This window comes from Saimiri boliviensis, chromosome 2 (genome assembly GCF_048565385.1).
Source record: "Saimiri boliviensis isolate mSaiBol1 chromosome 2, mSaiBol1.pri, whole genome shotgun sequence".
In the NCBI taxonomy this organism is placed as follows: Eukaryota; Metazoa; Chordata; class Mammalia; order Primates; family Cebidae; genus Saimiri; species Saimiri boliviensis.
Genome location: NC_133450.1, coordinates 63,784,647 through 63,800,522, shown reverse-complemented (window position 1 = coordinate 63,800,522; position 15,876 = coordinate 63,784,647). Strand labels below are relative to the sequence as shown.

Below are 15,876 nucleotides of genomic sequence, written 5' to 3'. Positions count from 1 at the left end.
GACGGGGTTTCACCATGTTGACCAGGACGGTCTCGATCTCTTGACCAGGTGATCTACCCGCCTCAGCCTCCCAAAGTGCTGGAATTACAGGCTTGAGCCACCGCACCCGGCCTGTGATTTTCTTTTTTTGAGATGGAGTCTTGCTCTGTTGCCCAGGCTTGAGTACAGCAGCGCAATCTCGGCTCACTGCAACCTCCGCCTCCCAGTTTCCAGTGATTCTCCTGCCTCAGCCTTCCCAGTAGCTGGGATTACGGGCACACAGCACCACACCTGGCTGATCTTTCTGTTTTTAGTAGCGATGAGGTTTCACCATGTTGGCCAGGCTAGTCTTGAACTCCTGACCTCAAATGATCCACACACCCTGGCCTCCCAAAGTGCTGGGATTACAGGTGTGAGCTATTGTGCCCTGGCTTAGTGGTTTTCAATCGAATCTTGAAAATTTGGGGCATTATGTTATGAGTCTGTGAATCTCATTTTCATCTTCCAATTTGGCAAGCCTCCTCTGACACAGCACTGCCAGCAGGGAAAAGGGAGTGCCACCTTGCCACAGCCAGAGGGAGGTGGAAGTCTAGGTTTCTTCAAGGGCTGTGATGACAAGCAGTGGTGGTCATGGGGATTACTGCTAAACACACATGGGAATTATAGCCCCCTTGTCCTCCGCTGATCTGTAACTGACTGGGAGGGAGAAGAGTGCCTTGTTACTGATCCCCCTGTGGCCTCCACGGATATTGTGGAGGTGTGCTTGCTATTGATGGGTATCAGCAACAGTCTGGATTTTCTACTAGGCCTCTTTTCTGATATCACCCACATAGGAGCCAGAGAGATGCCTATGTATTATTGGGTAGAAGTTCACTTCCTGTGACTACTGACACCGTGGAAAAGAAGTGCTATCACCTTCCAGAAACAATGAAAACCCCAGCTCCCCACTCAGCCTTCTCTGACACCACCTTGGCTGGGGAAGGGGAGAAGTGTACCTCATGACTTCCAGGTTGGGGTACATATCTTGGCTCCCACTTGGCCTTTCCTGACAGGGGTGAAGGGGCCAGTTTATTCTGTGGTATTTAACTAGAGTGCTTATTATCTAAAAGTGTTTGTCTTGTTAGGCTGCCTATTTTGGCCAGAGAGCAGGCTTTTCAGGGGGTTTTCTCTTGGTCTGAGCCCATGGCTTCTCCAGCACCAAGTCCAGGATAAATGGGGCAAAAAGAAAATCCAGGCCACTCCCCACCACGCTGCTCCTCTGGTTCCAAGGTCCCCAGCCAATCTGTCTTCTCTCTGCCTTTGACATTCAGCTTGTTTTATACAAATGTTCAGTTGTTTTGGCTGTATATAACAGGAGGAATAGGAAAAAGTACCAGTTCATCCCGTTTAGTATTTAATTGTTTGGATATACCACAGTTTGTGCATTTATTAACCAAATGAAGGTCTACATTTAGGCAGTTTGTAATTTTGGACAATTATGAATAAAGCTGCTATAAGCATTTTTTTTTAAGACTGAGTTTCACTCTTGTTGCCCAGGCTAGAGTGCAATGACATAACCTCGGCTCACTGGAACCTCCACCTCCTGGGTTCAAGTGATTCTCCTGCGTTAGCCTCCTGAGTAGCTGGGATTACAGGTGCCCGCCACCATACTCAGCACATTTTTATATTTTTAGTAGAGATGGGATTTCACCATGTTGGCCAGGCTGGTCTCAAACTCCTGACTTCACGTGATCCACCTGCAAAGGCCTCCCCACAGTGCTGGGATTGCAGGTGTGCACCAGCACACCCAGCCAGCAATAAGCATTTGATGTAAGTTTTTATGTGAACCTAAGTTTTCTTTTCTCTTGGTTATATATCCATGATTGGGATTGCTGCTGGATCACATGGTTAAGCATATATTTAAGTTTATTTTAAAAAGCGGAGAGATCCAAGATGGCTGATCACTAGCAGCTCGGGATTGTAGCTCCCAGTGAAAACGCAAAGAACGAGAGGACGCCACACCTTCACATGAATTCTTGTTGCTCACACATCAGGAGATTCCCAGCGGAGGAGCCCCACAGGTCGTCAGCGCGACTCTTGTGACCGACGACGAGGCGGTTTTGCCGGCGCCTCGGAGCGTCGGTTCTTGGTGCAGAGTCAGAAAAGCACCATCAATCTTAACGCCGCTGACTTAGTCGGCGCAGTGGGTTGCTCAGATTTCGGTGCTGAGAATCAATAAGTTGGACGTCCACTCAGAAACCCAAATTACAAAGACGGTAATTATAAAGACCACAGATGGATAAATCTACAATGAAGGGAAGAAAACAGTCAAAAAAGACTGAGAACACCCAAGATCAAAACGCCTCTTCCTCAGCAGGGGATCCCAGTTCCTCATCAGCAACGAAACAAGGCTTGATGGAGAACGAGTGTGTTCCAATTACAGAAGCAGGCTTCAAAAGGTGGATAATAAGAAACTTCTGTGAATTAAAAGAACTTGTTCTAACATAATCTAAAGAAACTAAGAACTTTGAAAAAAGGTTTGACGAAATGTCAACAAGAATACAAAATTTAGAGAGGAAAATAAGTGAATTGATGGAGTTGAAAAACACAATAGGAGAACTACGTGAAGTATGCACAAGTTTTAACAGCCGAATTGATCAAGCAGAAGAAAGGATATCACAGGTCGAAGACCAACTCAATGAAATACAACTAGAAGACAAGATTAGAGAAAAAAGGATAAAAAGGAATGAGCAAAGTCTCCAAGAAATATGGGACTATGTGAAAAGACCTAATCTACGCTTGATAGGTGTACCTGAATGTGACGAAGAGAATGAATCCAAGCTGGAAAATATGCTTCAGGATATTATTCAGGAAAATTTTCCCAACTTAGTAAGGCAGGATAATATTCAACTCCAGGTAATACAGAGAACACCACAAAGATATTCCTCAAGAAGAGCAACTCCAAGGCACATAATCTTCAGATTCACCAGGGTTGAAATGAAGGAGAAAATACTAAGGGCAGCCAGAGAGAAAGGTCAGGTTACCCACAAAGGGAAGTCTATCAGACTTACAGCAGATCTCTCGGCAGAAACCCTACAAGCCAGAAGAGAGTGGGGACCAATATTCAACATCCTTAAAGAAAAGAACTTTCAACCAAGAATTTCACATCCAGCCAAACTAAGCTTTATAAGTGAAGGAAAAATAAAAGTTTTTTGTGAACAAGCAAGCACTCAGAGAATTCATCACCACCAGGCCTGCTTTACAAGAGCTTCTGAAAGAACCACTATACATAGAAAGGGACAAACAGTATCAGCCTTTCTAAAAAATACCAAAAAATAATATATCATTATTAATTCTAAATTTAAATTGACTAAATTCCCCAATTCAAAGACAGACAGGCAATTTCGACAAAAAACTAAAACTGCATGCTGCATCCAGACCCATCTCACATTCAAGGATACACAAAGACTCAAAACAAGGGATGGAGAGAGACTACCAACCAACCAGAGAGCAAAAATAAATAAATAAAACGCAGAAGTTACAATTTTTGCCCCTGATAAAATAGTATTTAGGCCGGGCGCGGTGGCTCAAGCCTGTAATCCCAGCACTTTGGGAGGCCGAGGCGGGTGGATCATGAGGTCAAGAGATCGAGACCATCCTGGTCAACATGGTGAAACCCCGTCTCTACTAAAAATACAAAAAATTAGCTGGGCATGGTGGCGCGTGCCTGTAATCCCAGCTACTCAGGAGGCTGAGGCAGGAGAATTGCCTGAACCCAGAAGGCGGAGGTTGCGATGAGCCGAGATCGCGCCATTGCACTCCAGCCTGGGCAACAAGAGCGAAACTCCGTCTCAAAAAAAAAAAAAAAAAAAAAAAGTATTTAAAGCAACAAAGATCAAAAGAAGCAAAGAAGTACATTATATAATGATAAAAGAATCAATGCAACAACAAGAAGAGTTAAAGGTCCTAAATATATACGCACCCAATACAGGAATACCCAGACATACAAGACTTATAAAGAGACTTAGACTCCCACACAGTAATAGTGGGAGACTTCAACATTAATATTAGACAGATCAATGAGACAGAAAATTAACAACGATGTCCAGGACTTGAACTCAGATCTGGAACAAGTGGACGTAATTAACATTTATAGAGCTCTCCACTTTACACAAAATGTACACTCTTATCAGTACCACATCATATTAACTTAGAAGTTTAAACGAAATGTTGGTTGGCTCCTTGTTTGTTACTCTCTTCCCTCATTTTCTTTCATGTCTCCATTATCAAGGACAATTATAGGCATACCCATATTTAGACTGCATTCTAGCCCGGGCAACAAAGCAATACCCCCATTCTCTCTCCCTCTTCCTCTTTCTCTTTCTTCCTCTTCTTTATTCTTTTTCTTATTATTCTTTTTCTCTTTCCAAAAAAATAAAAAATAAAAATAAAAAGCCAAACTTTTCCAAAGTTGTATTACTTTTACATTCCCATTAACAGTGTATGAGTCCCAGCTGCTTGGATCCTTGCCAATACTTGGTATTGTCAGTTTTATTTCTTCATTAAGCCACACTTACAGGGATGCCGTGGTATCTCATTGTGGTTTTACTGAGCATTTCCCAGTGACTAGTGATGCTGAGAGTCTTCTCATGTGCTTATTTGTCATCCCTCTATCTTATTTGGTGAAATATCTTTTCAAATCCTTCATCCTTTTATTGAGTGGTTTTCTTATTGTTCAGTTTTAAGAGTTCTTTACATATTCCGCTTACAGTTTCTTTGTCGGATACAGTTACATTTTCACTCAACTTCTATTACTAACTAGCCAAAGTTTAAGACATATTTAAACCAAGACCTGGAAACTAACTCTGCACATCCCATTATGAATATAGTTGAGTATATTTAAACTCAAGTATTTTTCATTTTCCAGGTGGTAGAATGTATTTCTTTTTCACCTACTAGGATTCATGATTTCTAAGGAATTTTTGGAGACTGTACAAATCACTGTGAAGTTGATGTTATCATGTGGAAGTGTTCATTAAATGTTCTAGCATTTCCCCCTGCCTTGGTTTCCCAAAGTGCTGGGATTACAGGTGGGAGCCACCACATCTGGCTTTTTTTTTTTTTTTTAATAGTAACTGCTCCTTAATCTAGGGAAATTTAGTAGATTATAAATTTATTTAAGAGTCTTAATATGATTAAAGAGGGGAAACATAATAATGTAAAGCAAAAATCACAGGAAGCCTGTGGTCAGATAAAGTGTGAAGGTAACGAACATGATGAATGGTGAGCAGGCCTTACCTAGATCACTCCCAAGAGCTCCTGAAATGGTGGCTGGCCTTTCACATGGATGTGAACTCTGTCCTGATGGGTCCCCCTGCTGCTGCTGCTGCTGCTGCTGCTGCTGCTGCTGTTGCTGTTGTTGTTGTTGTTGCTGCTGCTGCTGCTGTTGCTGTCTGAAACATTCAAAAGTGAATGTACATTTAAAAAACAAAATTTAACAGGCCGCGCACAGTGGCTCACGCCTGTAATCCCAGCACTTTGGGAGGCCAAGGTGGGCAGATCACCAGGTCAGGAGATCGAGACCGGCCTGGTCAACATCGTGAAACCCCATCTCTACTAAAAACACAAAAATTAAGGCTGGGCACGGTGGCTCAAGCCTGTAATCCCAGCACTTTGGGAGGCTGAGGCAGGTGGATCACGAGGTCAAGAGATCAAGACCAGCCTGGTCAACATGGTGAAACCCTATCTCTACTAAAAATACAAAAAATTAGCTGGGCATGGTGGCACGTGCCTGTAATCCCAGCTACTCAGGAGGCTGAGGCAGGAGAATTGCCTGAACCCAGGAGGCGGAGGTTGCAGTGAGCCGAGATCGCGCCATTGCACTCCAGCCTGGGTAACAAGAGTGAAACTCTGTCTCAAAAATAAATAAATAAATAAATAAACACACACAAAAAAATTAGCCGGGTGTGGTGGTAGGTGCCTGTACTCCCAGCTACTTGGGAGGCTCTTGAGGCAGAAGAATCGCCTGAACCCTGGAGGTGCAATGAGCCAAGATTGCGCCACTGCAATCCAGTCTGAGAGACAGAATGAAACTCCATCTCAAAACAAAAAATCAAAAAACAAAAAACAAAACTAGGCCGGGCGTGGTGGCTCAAGCCTGTAATCCCAGCACTTTGGGAGGCCGAGGCGGATGGATCACAAGGTCGAGAGATCAAGACTATCCTGGTCAACATGGTGAAACCCCGTCTCTACTAAAAATACAAAAAATTAGCTGGGCATGGTGGCACGTGCCTGTAATCCCAGCTACTCAGGAGGCTGAGGCAGGAGAATTGCCTGAACCCAGGAGGCGGAGGTTGCGGTGAGCCAAGATCGCGCCATTGCACTCCAGCCTGGGTAACAAGAGCGAAACTCCGTCTCAAAAAAAAAAAAAAAAAAAAAAAAACTAAACTAAAGAATAAACACCACGAGAAAAACTATTCATGTAGAAAATACATTGTTCCACAAATCAAAGTAGTAACTGGCATGAAAAGAATGCAAGAACAGTTAGTCTGATATATATTACTTTAAAATATAGAAGTGCTGATCATAGGAATCCTAGACATAAAATTTAAATTTATCAGACAAATTAAGAGATAGGTATTTTCACCATAAAATAAGTTATCATGGCTGGGCACGGTGGCTCACACCTGTAATCCCAACAGTTTAGGAGACCGAGGCAGGTGGATTGCTTGAGGTCAGGAGTTTGACCAGTCAGCCTGGCCAACATGGTGAAACATCATCTCTACCAAAAATACAAAAATTAGGTGAGCATGGTGGTGAGCACCTGTAATCCCAGCTCCTCCGGAGACTGAAGCAGGACAATCACTTGAACCGGGGAGGAGAGGTTGTGGTGAGCCAAGATTGCACCACTGCACTCCAGCCTGGGCGACAGAGCAAGACTCTGTTTCAAAAAAGAAACAAAAAACCTATCATACAAAAAGGTTCACTGGTGGCTATTCTTATGTGAATGAGTGTTGGCTTATAGACCCTTGTTATTGTTGAAAGTCACCGAAAATAATACATTTGAGCAGATAAAGCATCTTGAACTACCATATGAATTAACATGTTTCTGAGTTTTGCTCTTGTCACCCAGGCTGGAAGGGTCGCTGTAACCTCTACCTCCCAGGTTCAAGTGATTCTCCTGCTTCAGCCTCCCGAGTAGCTGATTCTCCTGCCTCAGCCTCCTGAGTAGCTGGGATTACAGACCTGAGTCATCACACCTGGCTAATTTTTCATATTTTTAGTAGAGATGAAGTTTCACCATTTTGGCCAGGCTAGTCTCGAACCCCTGACCTCAGGTGATTTGCCCACCTCAGTCTCCCAAAGTGATGGGATTACAGGCGTGAACCACTGCACTCAGCTGAAACTAGTTTTTTTTAATGCTTGAAAACTATGATTACTTTATGCATTTCCTTTACCCATTTATGCAATTACTTTATTATTTTCTTTATGCATGAATATTGTGATTACTGCATTCAGTATGAAGCTTAAAATGCTCAAAAAAGGGAAAAGAAAAACTAGAAAATTTATATGAATAACAAATCAGCATGAGGGTCAATTTGGGGAGGGTAAGAACGAAGAGTTAGCTTGATAACCATAGAGCCAAGCTCCCAAAGACAGAACCTAGAGAGACAAGGAACTATCTAGGCTAATTAATCAGGAATTTTAGTGAAAGGCAAATATTAGCTTCTCAGCTCTTCTACTAATGAGTTCTATAAGGTTTTGAATCCAAGTCATTGTTAAGTGAACATCAAGAAGTTAAGTTAGGTCTTAACTCTTCTCAGCAACATGTGACTATGTAAGATATTCTCAAGCTCTTTCCAAGTTCTCACCAGTATTTGCAAAGTCAAGCCAAAAGGCTGAAGCTCTTAACCATCACTGCACACTTTCCTCGTCAATCAATCCTCCTCCAATTAGGAAGGAGAACTATTGCTATTCGAACATTTTTAAAAGGGTACAAGGTTGCCTGAAACTGTTTACTAACAAGCACTAATTATTGCTGACATCGTGCTTATTATAACTTACTTAGTCATTATTGGGTATTACCGAATTATCTTTACTATTCCAAAAAGTTCAATTTGTTGAAGTTTCATATTTTTAATCCAATTTAAAAAAATTAAGTAAAAGAGGGGTTTATTTTTATACTTTAAATATACTTTTCTTAGATATATCTGTAAATTTTGTATCTTAGTTTCTCTGTGAAGTATGTCTTTAGACCATTATAGTTTGGCAAAAAAGTCTGAAATAAACATGACGGAAGTATCACATGGGAATTATTCTGTAAAGCAATTTAGAAATCTGTACCAAGGCCTAAAATATGTTCACATCCTTTAACCCAATAATCTGACATCCTCAGAAAAATTAGAAGAAATGATGAGAGATTTAAGGCATAGAGGCTGTATAAGAATTGTTCATTGCAATATTGTAATAGCAGAATTCAAAAAGCTCATATTTAAGTTATGCCACATCCATTCATTTTATGAAATATCATGCAGCCTGCTACAGACTATTTACTGTCATGGGAAATGGGTATAATACTTACAAGGCAAGTGTCTATGTGTCACAGAAAGAGAATGTGCCAAAATACTAACATGAGTTACTGAAGGAGGTGAGAGTATGCTTTCTTTTTCTTTCTTTTTTTTGAGACAGTCTTGTTCTGCCACCCAGGATAGAGTGTAGTGGTACAATCATGGCTCACTGCAACCTCCACCTCTGGGTTCAAGCAATTCTCCTATCTCAGCCTCCAAAGTAGCTAGAATTACAGGTGTGTGTCACCAGGCCCAGCTGTTAATTTTTTTGTATTTTTAGTAGAGATGGGCTTTCACCATGTTGGGCAGGCTGGTCTTGAACTCATGGCCTCAAGTGATTTGCCTGCCTTAGCCTCCCAAAGTGCTGGGATTACAGGCATGAGCCACTACAACTAGCCATGTATGCTTTCTTTTAATTTTCCTATTTCTTAAAATAAATTTTCTAGAATGTTAGTTTTTCTAATTAAGTAGATTGAAGTTATTTTTTACATTAACTAGATAACTGATGATACAGAATTACAATTAATCATTATCATGATTACTATTTTATGACAACAGCATTTAGCTATGTTTAAAAAAAAGCTCAATATTTTAGAGACACATTAAAATGGTTACAGACAAATGATATAATTGAGATTTGTTACACAATAATCCAAACTTGTAGGTGGGCCAATGGAAAGAAGGAAGATGGGAGTATTAAAAAACGAGACTGGCCGGGCGCGGTGGCTCAAGCCTGTAATCCCAGCACTTTGGGAGGCCGAGGCGGGTGGATCACGAGGTCAAGAGATCAAGACCATCCTGGTCAACAAGGTGAAACCCCGTCTCTACTAAAAATACAAAAAGTTAGCTGGGCATGGTGGTGTGTGCCTGTAATCCCAGCTACTCAGGAGGCTGAGGCAGGAGAATTGCCTGAACCCAGGAGGCGGAGGTTGCAGTGAGCCGAGATCGTGCCATTGCACTCCAGCCTGGGTAACTAGAGCGAAACTCTGTCTCAAAAAAAAAAAAAGAGACTAGGCCAGGTGCGGTGGCCCAACACTTTGGGAGGCCGAGGCAGTGGATCATTTGAGGTCAGGAGTTCGAGACCAGCCTGGGCAACACGATAAAACCCTGGTGCTACTAAAAATATAATTAGGCCAGGCGTGTGGCTCACTCCTGTAATCCCAGCACTTTGGGAGGCCAAGGCAGGTGGAACATGGTCAGGAGATCAAGACCATCCTGGCTAACATGGTGAATCCTCGTCTCTAATAAAAATACAAATAATTAGCTGGGCATGGTGGCATGCACCTGTAGTCCCAGCTACTTGGGAGGCTGAGGTTGTAGTGAGCCGAGATCACACTACTGCACTCCAGCCTGGGTGACAGAGCTAGACGGCAAGTCAAAACAAACAAAAAAAAGAATTAGCCAGGCATGGTGGTGTGTGCCTATAATCTTAGCTACTTGGGAGGCTAAAGTGGGAGAATCACTCGAACCCAAGAGGCAGAGGTTGCAGTGAGCAGAGATTGCGCCACTGCACTCCAGCCTGGGCAACAGAGCAAGACTCTGTCTCAAAAAAAAAAAAAAAAAAACAAAATAAAAAAACAGCGAGATTGACCATGTGCTAGTATTTGTTAATTATGGGTGATAGATAAACACAAATTCATTTTGCTAGTTTTTCTACTTTTGTATAAATTTGAAGTTTATTAAAATAAAAATGTTACTTTTGAAACTTAAAAGTAAAAAGCACTAATAAGCACTACTTTGAAATTTAACATATAATTAGCCACTAATCTATGCTGAATAAAGACTAGAAATATCTCACATTAGGAAGATGTCAGCTGATCAGAATTTTCCTTCATTTACTTCTGAGCTGTGACTTAAACAAAACAGAAGAAAAGGTAAATATTTTCTTCATTATACCATCAAATGTAAAATGCTCCAATATTTTTAGATGCTGCTAAAATACAGTCAATATCAATGTGAGATGCTGCTTAATTTCAGAGACGTTGAAATGTGAAAGTATGTGTATCTTAGAATGTATGAAATATAGCAAATAGTAGCTCAGATTCAGCTATGAGCCTTTTGTTTTCTGACCTAGGATCAGAGGGTCTGATTTTTTTTTTTTTTTTTTTTTTTGAGACGGAGTTTCGCTCTTGTTACCCAGGCTGGAGTGCAATGGCGCCATCTCGGCTCACCGCAACCTCCGCCTCCTGGGCTCAGGCAATTCTCCTGCCTCAGCCTCCTAAGTAGCTGGGATTATAGGCACGCGCCACCAAGCCCAGCTAGTTTTTTGTATTTTTAGTAGAGACGGGGTTTCACCATGTTGACCAGGATGGTCTCGATCTCTCGACCTCATGATCCACCCGCCTCGGCCTCCCAAAGTGCTGGGACTACAGGCTTGAGCCACCGCGCCCGGCCGGGTCTGATTTTTAAAATATTTTATTAAAAAAAAAAAATACCCTCTCATCTCTCTATGATACAATAATATACATTTAAACTCCTAATGCACTGATGACTTATCACAGTATCATAGGAAATACAGCACCTGTGCAAAATGAAGTGTGATACTGAAGTGGCATTGGGAAGGAGATGGCTCTAAGGCAAGATTTTTCTTTCTTTCTTTCTTTTTTTTTTGAGATGGCGTCTCACTCTGTTGCCTAGGTTGGAGTGCAGTGGGGTGCAATCCCGGCTCACTGCAACCTCCACCTCCCAAACTCAAGCAATTCTCCTGCCTCAGCCTCTTAAGTAGCTGGGATTACAGGTGCATGCCACCACGCCCAGCTAAGTTTTTTGGTATTTTTAGTAGAGACACGGTTTCTCCATGTTGGTCAGGCTGGTCTCACACTCCTGACCTTGTGATCCGCCCACCTTGGACTTCCAAAGTGCTGAGATTACAGGCATAAGCCACTGTACCCAGCTGATTATTTATCTTGCAATCTTTAACATGGAGTTTTATTTTTCTTTAAAAAAAAAAAAAAAGGCAGGAGACAAAAGTCTGAATGCTAGTTACTTGAAAAGAAGGGACTTTCATATGGTGGAATTCTATTTAGCAAGCCCTTACAAGGCTGGCTACAGGCAAGGTTTTAGGAGTTGACCCAGATTTATGGTTTGCATCCATCCCCCTGATGCTAACAGGATTGCAGGACCCCCTGAAGCGTCCATGAGCAGCTAAATGACCTACCACATCTATTTGGGAATGTGCTCCCATACCTCACAAGCTGTTTTTCTTATTGATTGGTAGAGGAATCTTGCAGGGTTCATCATGTAAGCAAGAAGCACATCCCAAGGATCAGTAGGCATTCTTCTTGCCTTGTCCTAATTCAATTTTTCTTTTAATTAATGAAATTTTCCAAGGTTTTCTTCACTCAATTTCAGGTTTTTGTTTTGTTTCTTTTTTCTTTTTGAGATGGAGTTTTGCTCTTTTGCCCAGGCTGGTGTGAAGTGGTGCAATTTCGGCTCACTGCAACCTCCACCCTCTTGGGTTCAAGTGATTCTCCTGCCTCAGCCTCCAAAATATCTGGGATTACAGGCACGTGCCACCACATCTGGCTAATTTTCAGATTTATAGTAGAGATGGAGTTTCACCGTGCTGGCCAGGCTGGTCCCAAACTCTTGACCTCAGGTGATCCACCCACCTCAGCCTCCCAAAGTGCTATGATTATAGGTGTGAGCCACCATGCCCAGCAATTTCAGGTAATTTATCCAGTATTGGGGCAAAGCTTTTCTTTAAAAGTTTGTTTCATACATTATAAGCTGTAAAGTTTTAAAAAATACATTCAAATGGCTGGGCATGGTGACTGATGCCTGTAATCCCAGCACTTTAGGAGGCTGAGGTGGGCAGATCACCTGAGGTCAGGAGTTCGAGACTAGCCTTACCAACATGGAGACACCCTGACTCTACTAAAAAAAAAATACAAAATTAGTCGGGCATGCTGTAATCCCAGCTACTTGGGAGGCTGAGGCAGGAGAATCAGTTGAACCCACAAGGCGGAGGCTGTGTTGAGCTGAGAAAAAACCAAAACAGGATTCAGGCAGTAATCATTTACAAATAGACAAATTAGCCAAAGCAAATATTAAACACATTATTTTAATTTGTACCAACTACTTTACTTTTCAAAGTAGGCTTCCCGTCTCTTCCGAAGCTCTTCTGAAGTAAGATTTGTACCTGATGTCTGTGGAATATCTTGAGATATATTTCTGGAACTACCTGAAAACAAAACAAAACAGAACAAAAACCAATCATTGTATTTACCAATTCAAGTAACAATATGTTTGTTTATACTCATTTGAATAAGCTTTTAAAACGTTTAAGAATATTCTATTCTGGCTGGGCGTGGTGGCTCACACATGTAATCCCAGCACTTTGGGAGGCCAAGGCGGTGGATCACCTGAGGTCAGGAGTTCAAGAACAGTCTGGCCAACAGGTTGAAACCCTATCTCTACTAAAAATATAAAAAATTAGCTAGGCATAATGGCAGGCACCTGTAGTCCCAGCTACTCAGGAGAATCGCTTGAATCTGGGAGGCGGGAGGTTGCAGTGAGCCAAGATCGTGCCACTGTACTCCAGGCTGGGCAACAGTGAGACTCAATCTCAAAAAGCTGGTTTCTGTCCCTGCTAATCCAGCAGGGTTCTATTAATCAAAAATGGGATTGCACACCATATAGAGTACTCAGAGGCATGCCTAGAGGCAAGAAACATTCAGAATAAAAATAATCTTCCTATTAATGGAATCTCAATTTTATTTAGATATCTAAGGAAATCAATTGATACATAATTTCATTAGAAAGTAGAAGCAAATACATATGAGTTAGAGAAAAATAAAACAAACAACCCACTTTAAACTTTTAATTAAGCTACTTTGAGCTATGCCTTAACATTTTTCTTTGCCTAGATTGTCTAAGGGAGATGTCTTGGTTTTTCTCTATTGATGGTTTATATCACTAAAAAACTGGGTCCACTAAAGTGGGTTTAAACTTTAAATTACATAGCCAATAAATGTTGGATTTTTGTAAAATCAGCTTATATTCCCTGTCCAGGCCCTTCCATAGTGTCTAATGGCATACATTCATGAAATAGCTGGTTTGGGTAACGGTCAACTGATACTCACAAAGATTAACCTCAGTTTACTATTGTGTTAGTAGAGTATCGAAACCAAATAAAATAACCAGAAGTAAAAATATAACTACTCCTAATATAGGTTGTAAAAAGTGATTTCCATTACAAGAAATCTAAAGGAAAAGCCCACTATACAGCTATTGCTTCTGCAGTAATTGTCAAAAAACTTCTAAGAGTACATTAACTTCCAGGAATCCTAAGAATAATTGAAATTGATTCTTCAGCAATGAATAAAGCACACATCAGAATGTCTTTACCTTGCATACTTAGCTGAATGGCCCTGCGGAGATCTGCTTCCTCATCTTCCATGTCAATTTCTTGGCGGCTCAGTGCCAGAGCCCTCTGCAAATCCTCCTCGTCTTCATCTAACATTCCTGAGCCATCATTTGCTTCTAACACTCGTTCCAGGTCTGTTTTATGGACTCTAGAGAACAAAAGCACTGGTATTAACTACAACCAGTCTTCTATTTTAGACAGAACACAAAGGCATTTGTAATGTAAAGGTTTTATGTAAGTCAAAATTTAAAATGTTTTCTGGAAAATAAACTCTAGTAATATAATGATTGTGTTGTAATTTGAATCCAACTAAGTGGTTTTTTTTTTCTGTATCTTTCCTTTTTTTTTTTTTTTGAGACAGGGTCTAACTCTCTTGCCCAGGCTGAAGTGCAGTGGTGTGATTATGGCTCACTGTAGCCTTGATCTCCCCAGGCTGAAGTGATCATTTCACCTCAGACTCCCAAGTAGCTAGGATTACAGGCATACACCACTACATCTGGCTAATTTTTGTACTATTTGTAGAGATGAGGTTTTGCCACATTGCCAGGCTGGACTCGAACTCCTGGGTTGAAGCAATCAGCCCGCCTTGGCCTCCCAAAGTGCTAGGAATAGACCATACCTGGCTAACTAAGTTAAGTATTTAAAAGAGTTGATTCAAGTTTGAACTAATAAACTTTGCTAAAATATAGGGTCTAAAATAGAGTCACCAACAATACAAGAACCACATATTCAATGTAAGCATGAAAATTTAATTCTTGTAATGAAATACTATCACATATTCCATACTGCAGGCCTTATTTTTACCTTTGTTCTTTCAGTTGTGCTAATTCTTCTCCAATAAGTTTTGGTCGATGCATCTGTTGGACCCTAATCATCTGCAGAAGTTGGTCAGCTTCACAATCAGGCAGATCACCCTTAACAACAAATATAGAATAACCTAAAAAAAAAAAAAAAGGGCAAAAGTCAACCTAAACAGCTAGAAGAAGATTCAAAATTGATGTAAAATGCTGGTAAAGAGGCAGCACGGTATACTGGAAATAAAAACACAAGCTGAGGGCCAGGCGCAGTGGCCTGTGCCTGTAATCCCAGCACTCTGGGAGGCCAACACGGATGGATAGCCTTAGGTCACGACTTTGAGACCAGCCTGACCAACATGGCGAAACCCTGTCTCTACTGAAAATACAAAATTAGCTGTGTATGGTGGCGCATGCCTGTAATCCCAGTTACTTGGGAGGCTGAGGCAGAAGAATCACTTGAACCTAGGAGGCAGAGGTTGCAGTGAGCCGAGATCACGCCATTGTACTCCAGCCTGGGCAAGAAGAGCAAAACTGTCTCCAAAAAAAAAAAAAAAAAAAAAAAAGAGAAAAAGAAAAAAAGAAGCTGAGGATTCAGAAAGATCTTGATTCATCTAGGATAAGTTACCTAAAGTCTCTGAGCCTCACTTTCTCCACTGTGCAGCTGGAATAGCCATCTTATCAACTGACTGTGAGAAGTACATAAGGCTATGCACTAACTGGTATCAGAGAGATAATAAAGGAATGAGTAAGAGCAAGGGATTTAGAATCAGACTGCCTGCAAGACTGCCTGCATCTGATCCCAGTTCTCCCACCTCCTAGTTGCATTTGTCTTGGTTTACTTTACCCATTAGTATTGGTTTCTACTCTTTTTTTTTGAGACGGAGTTTCGCCCTTGTTACCCAGGCTGGAGTGCAATGGCGCGATCTCGGCTCACTGCAACCTCCGCCTCCTGGGGTCAGGCAATTCTCCTGACTCAGCCTCCTGAGTAGCTGGGATTACAGGCACGCACCACCATGCCCAGCTAATTTTTTGTATTTTTGGTAGAGATGGGGTTTCACCATGTTGACCAGGATGGTCTCGATCTCTCGACCTCGTGATCCACCCGCCTCGGCCTCCCAAAGTGCTGGGATTACAGGCTTGAGCCACCGCGCCCGGCGGTTTCTACTCTTAAACATATGATACTGGT

The 15,876-nt window shown here is 41.7% G+C and overlaps 1 protein-coding gene and 1 long non-coding RNA gene across 3 annotated transcripts in view; one reads left to right on the top strand and one right to left on the bottom strand.

The window, feature by feature from the left end:
• ATXN3 (ataxin 3) overlaps positions 1-15,876 on the bottom strand; it is a 46,667-nt gene that overhangs the window by 9,951 nt on the left and 20,840 nt on the right. The window contains exons 7-11 of one of the 2 annotated variants that reach the window (XM_074393464.1): positions 14,698-14,830; positions 13,875-14,041; positions 12,612-12,708; positions 10,324-10,377; positions 5,343-5,411 (exon numbers count right to left, since the gene is read on the bottom strand). In XM_074393464.1, coding sequence (XP_074249565.1) covers positions 10,344-10,377; positions 12,612-12,708; positions 13,875-14,041; positions 14,698-14,830 — 431 coding nt within the window. In that variant the 3' untranslated portion in view covers positions 5,343-5,411; positions 10,324-10,343. Of the gene's footprint in view, positions 1-5,256; positions 5,412-10,323; positions 10,378-12,611; positions 12,709-13,874; positions 14,042-14,697; positions 14,831-15,876 lie in introns of those variants that run through there. The other variant, XM_039468626.2, reaches the window with a different exon arrangement.
• The window catches only part of LOC120363892 (uncharacterized), a 59,771-nt gene that overhangs the window by 23,792 nt on the left and 20,103 nt on the right, over positions 1-15,876 (top strand). The window lies entirely within an intron of this gene.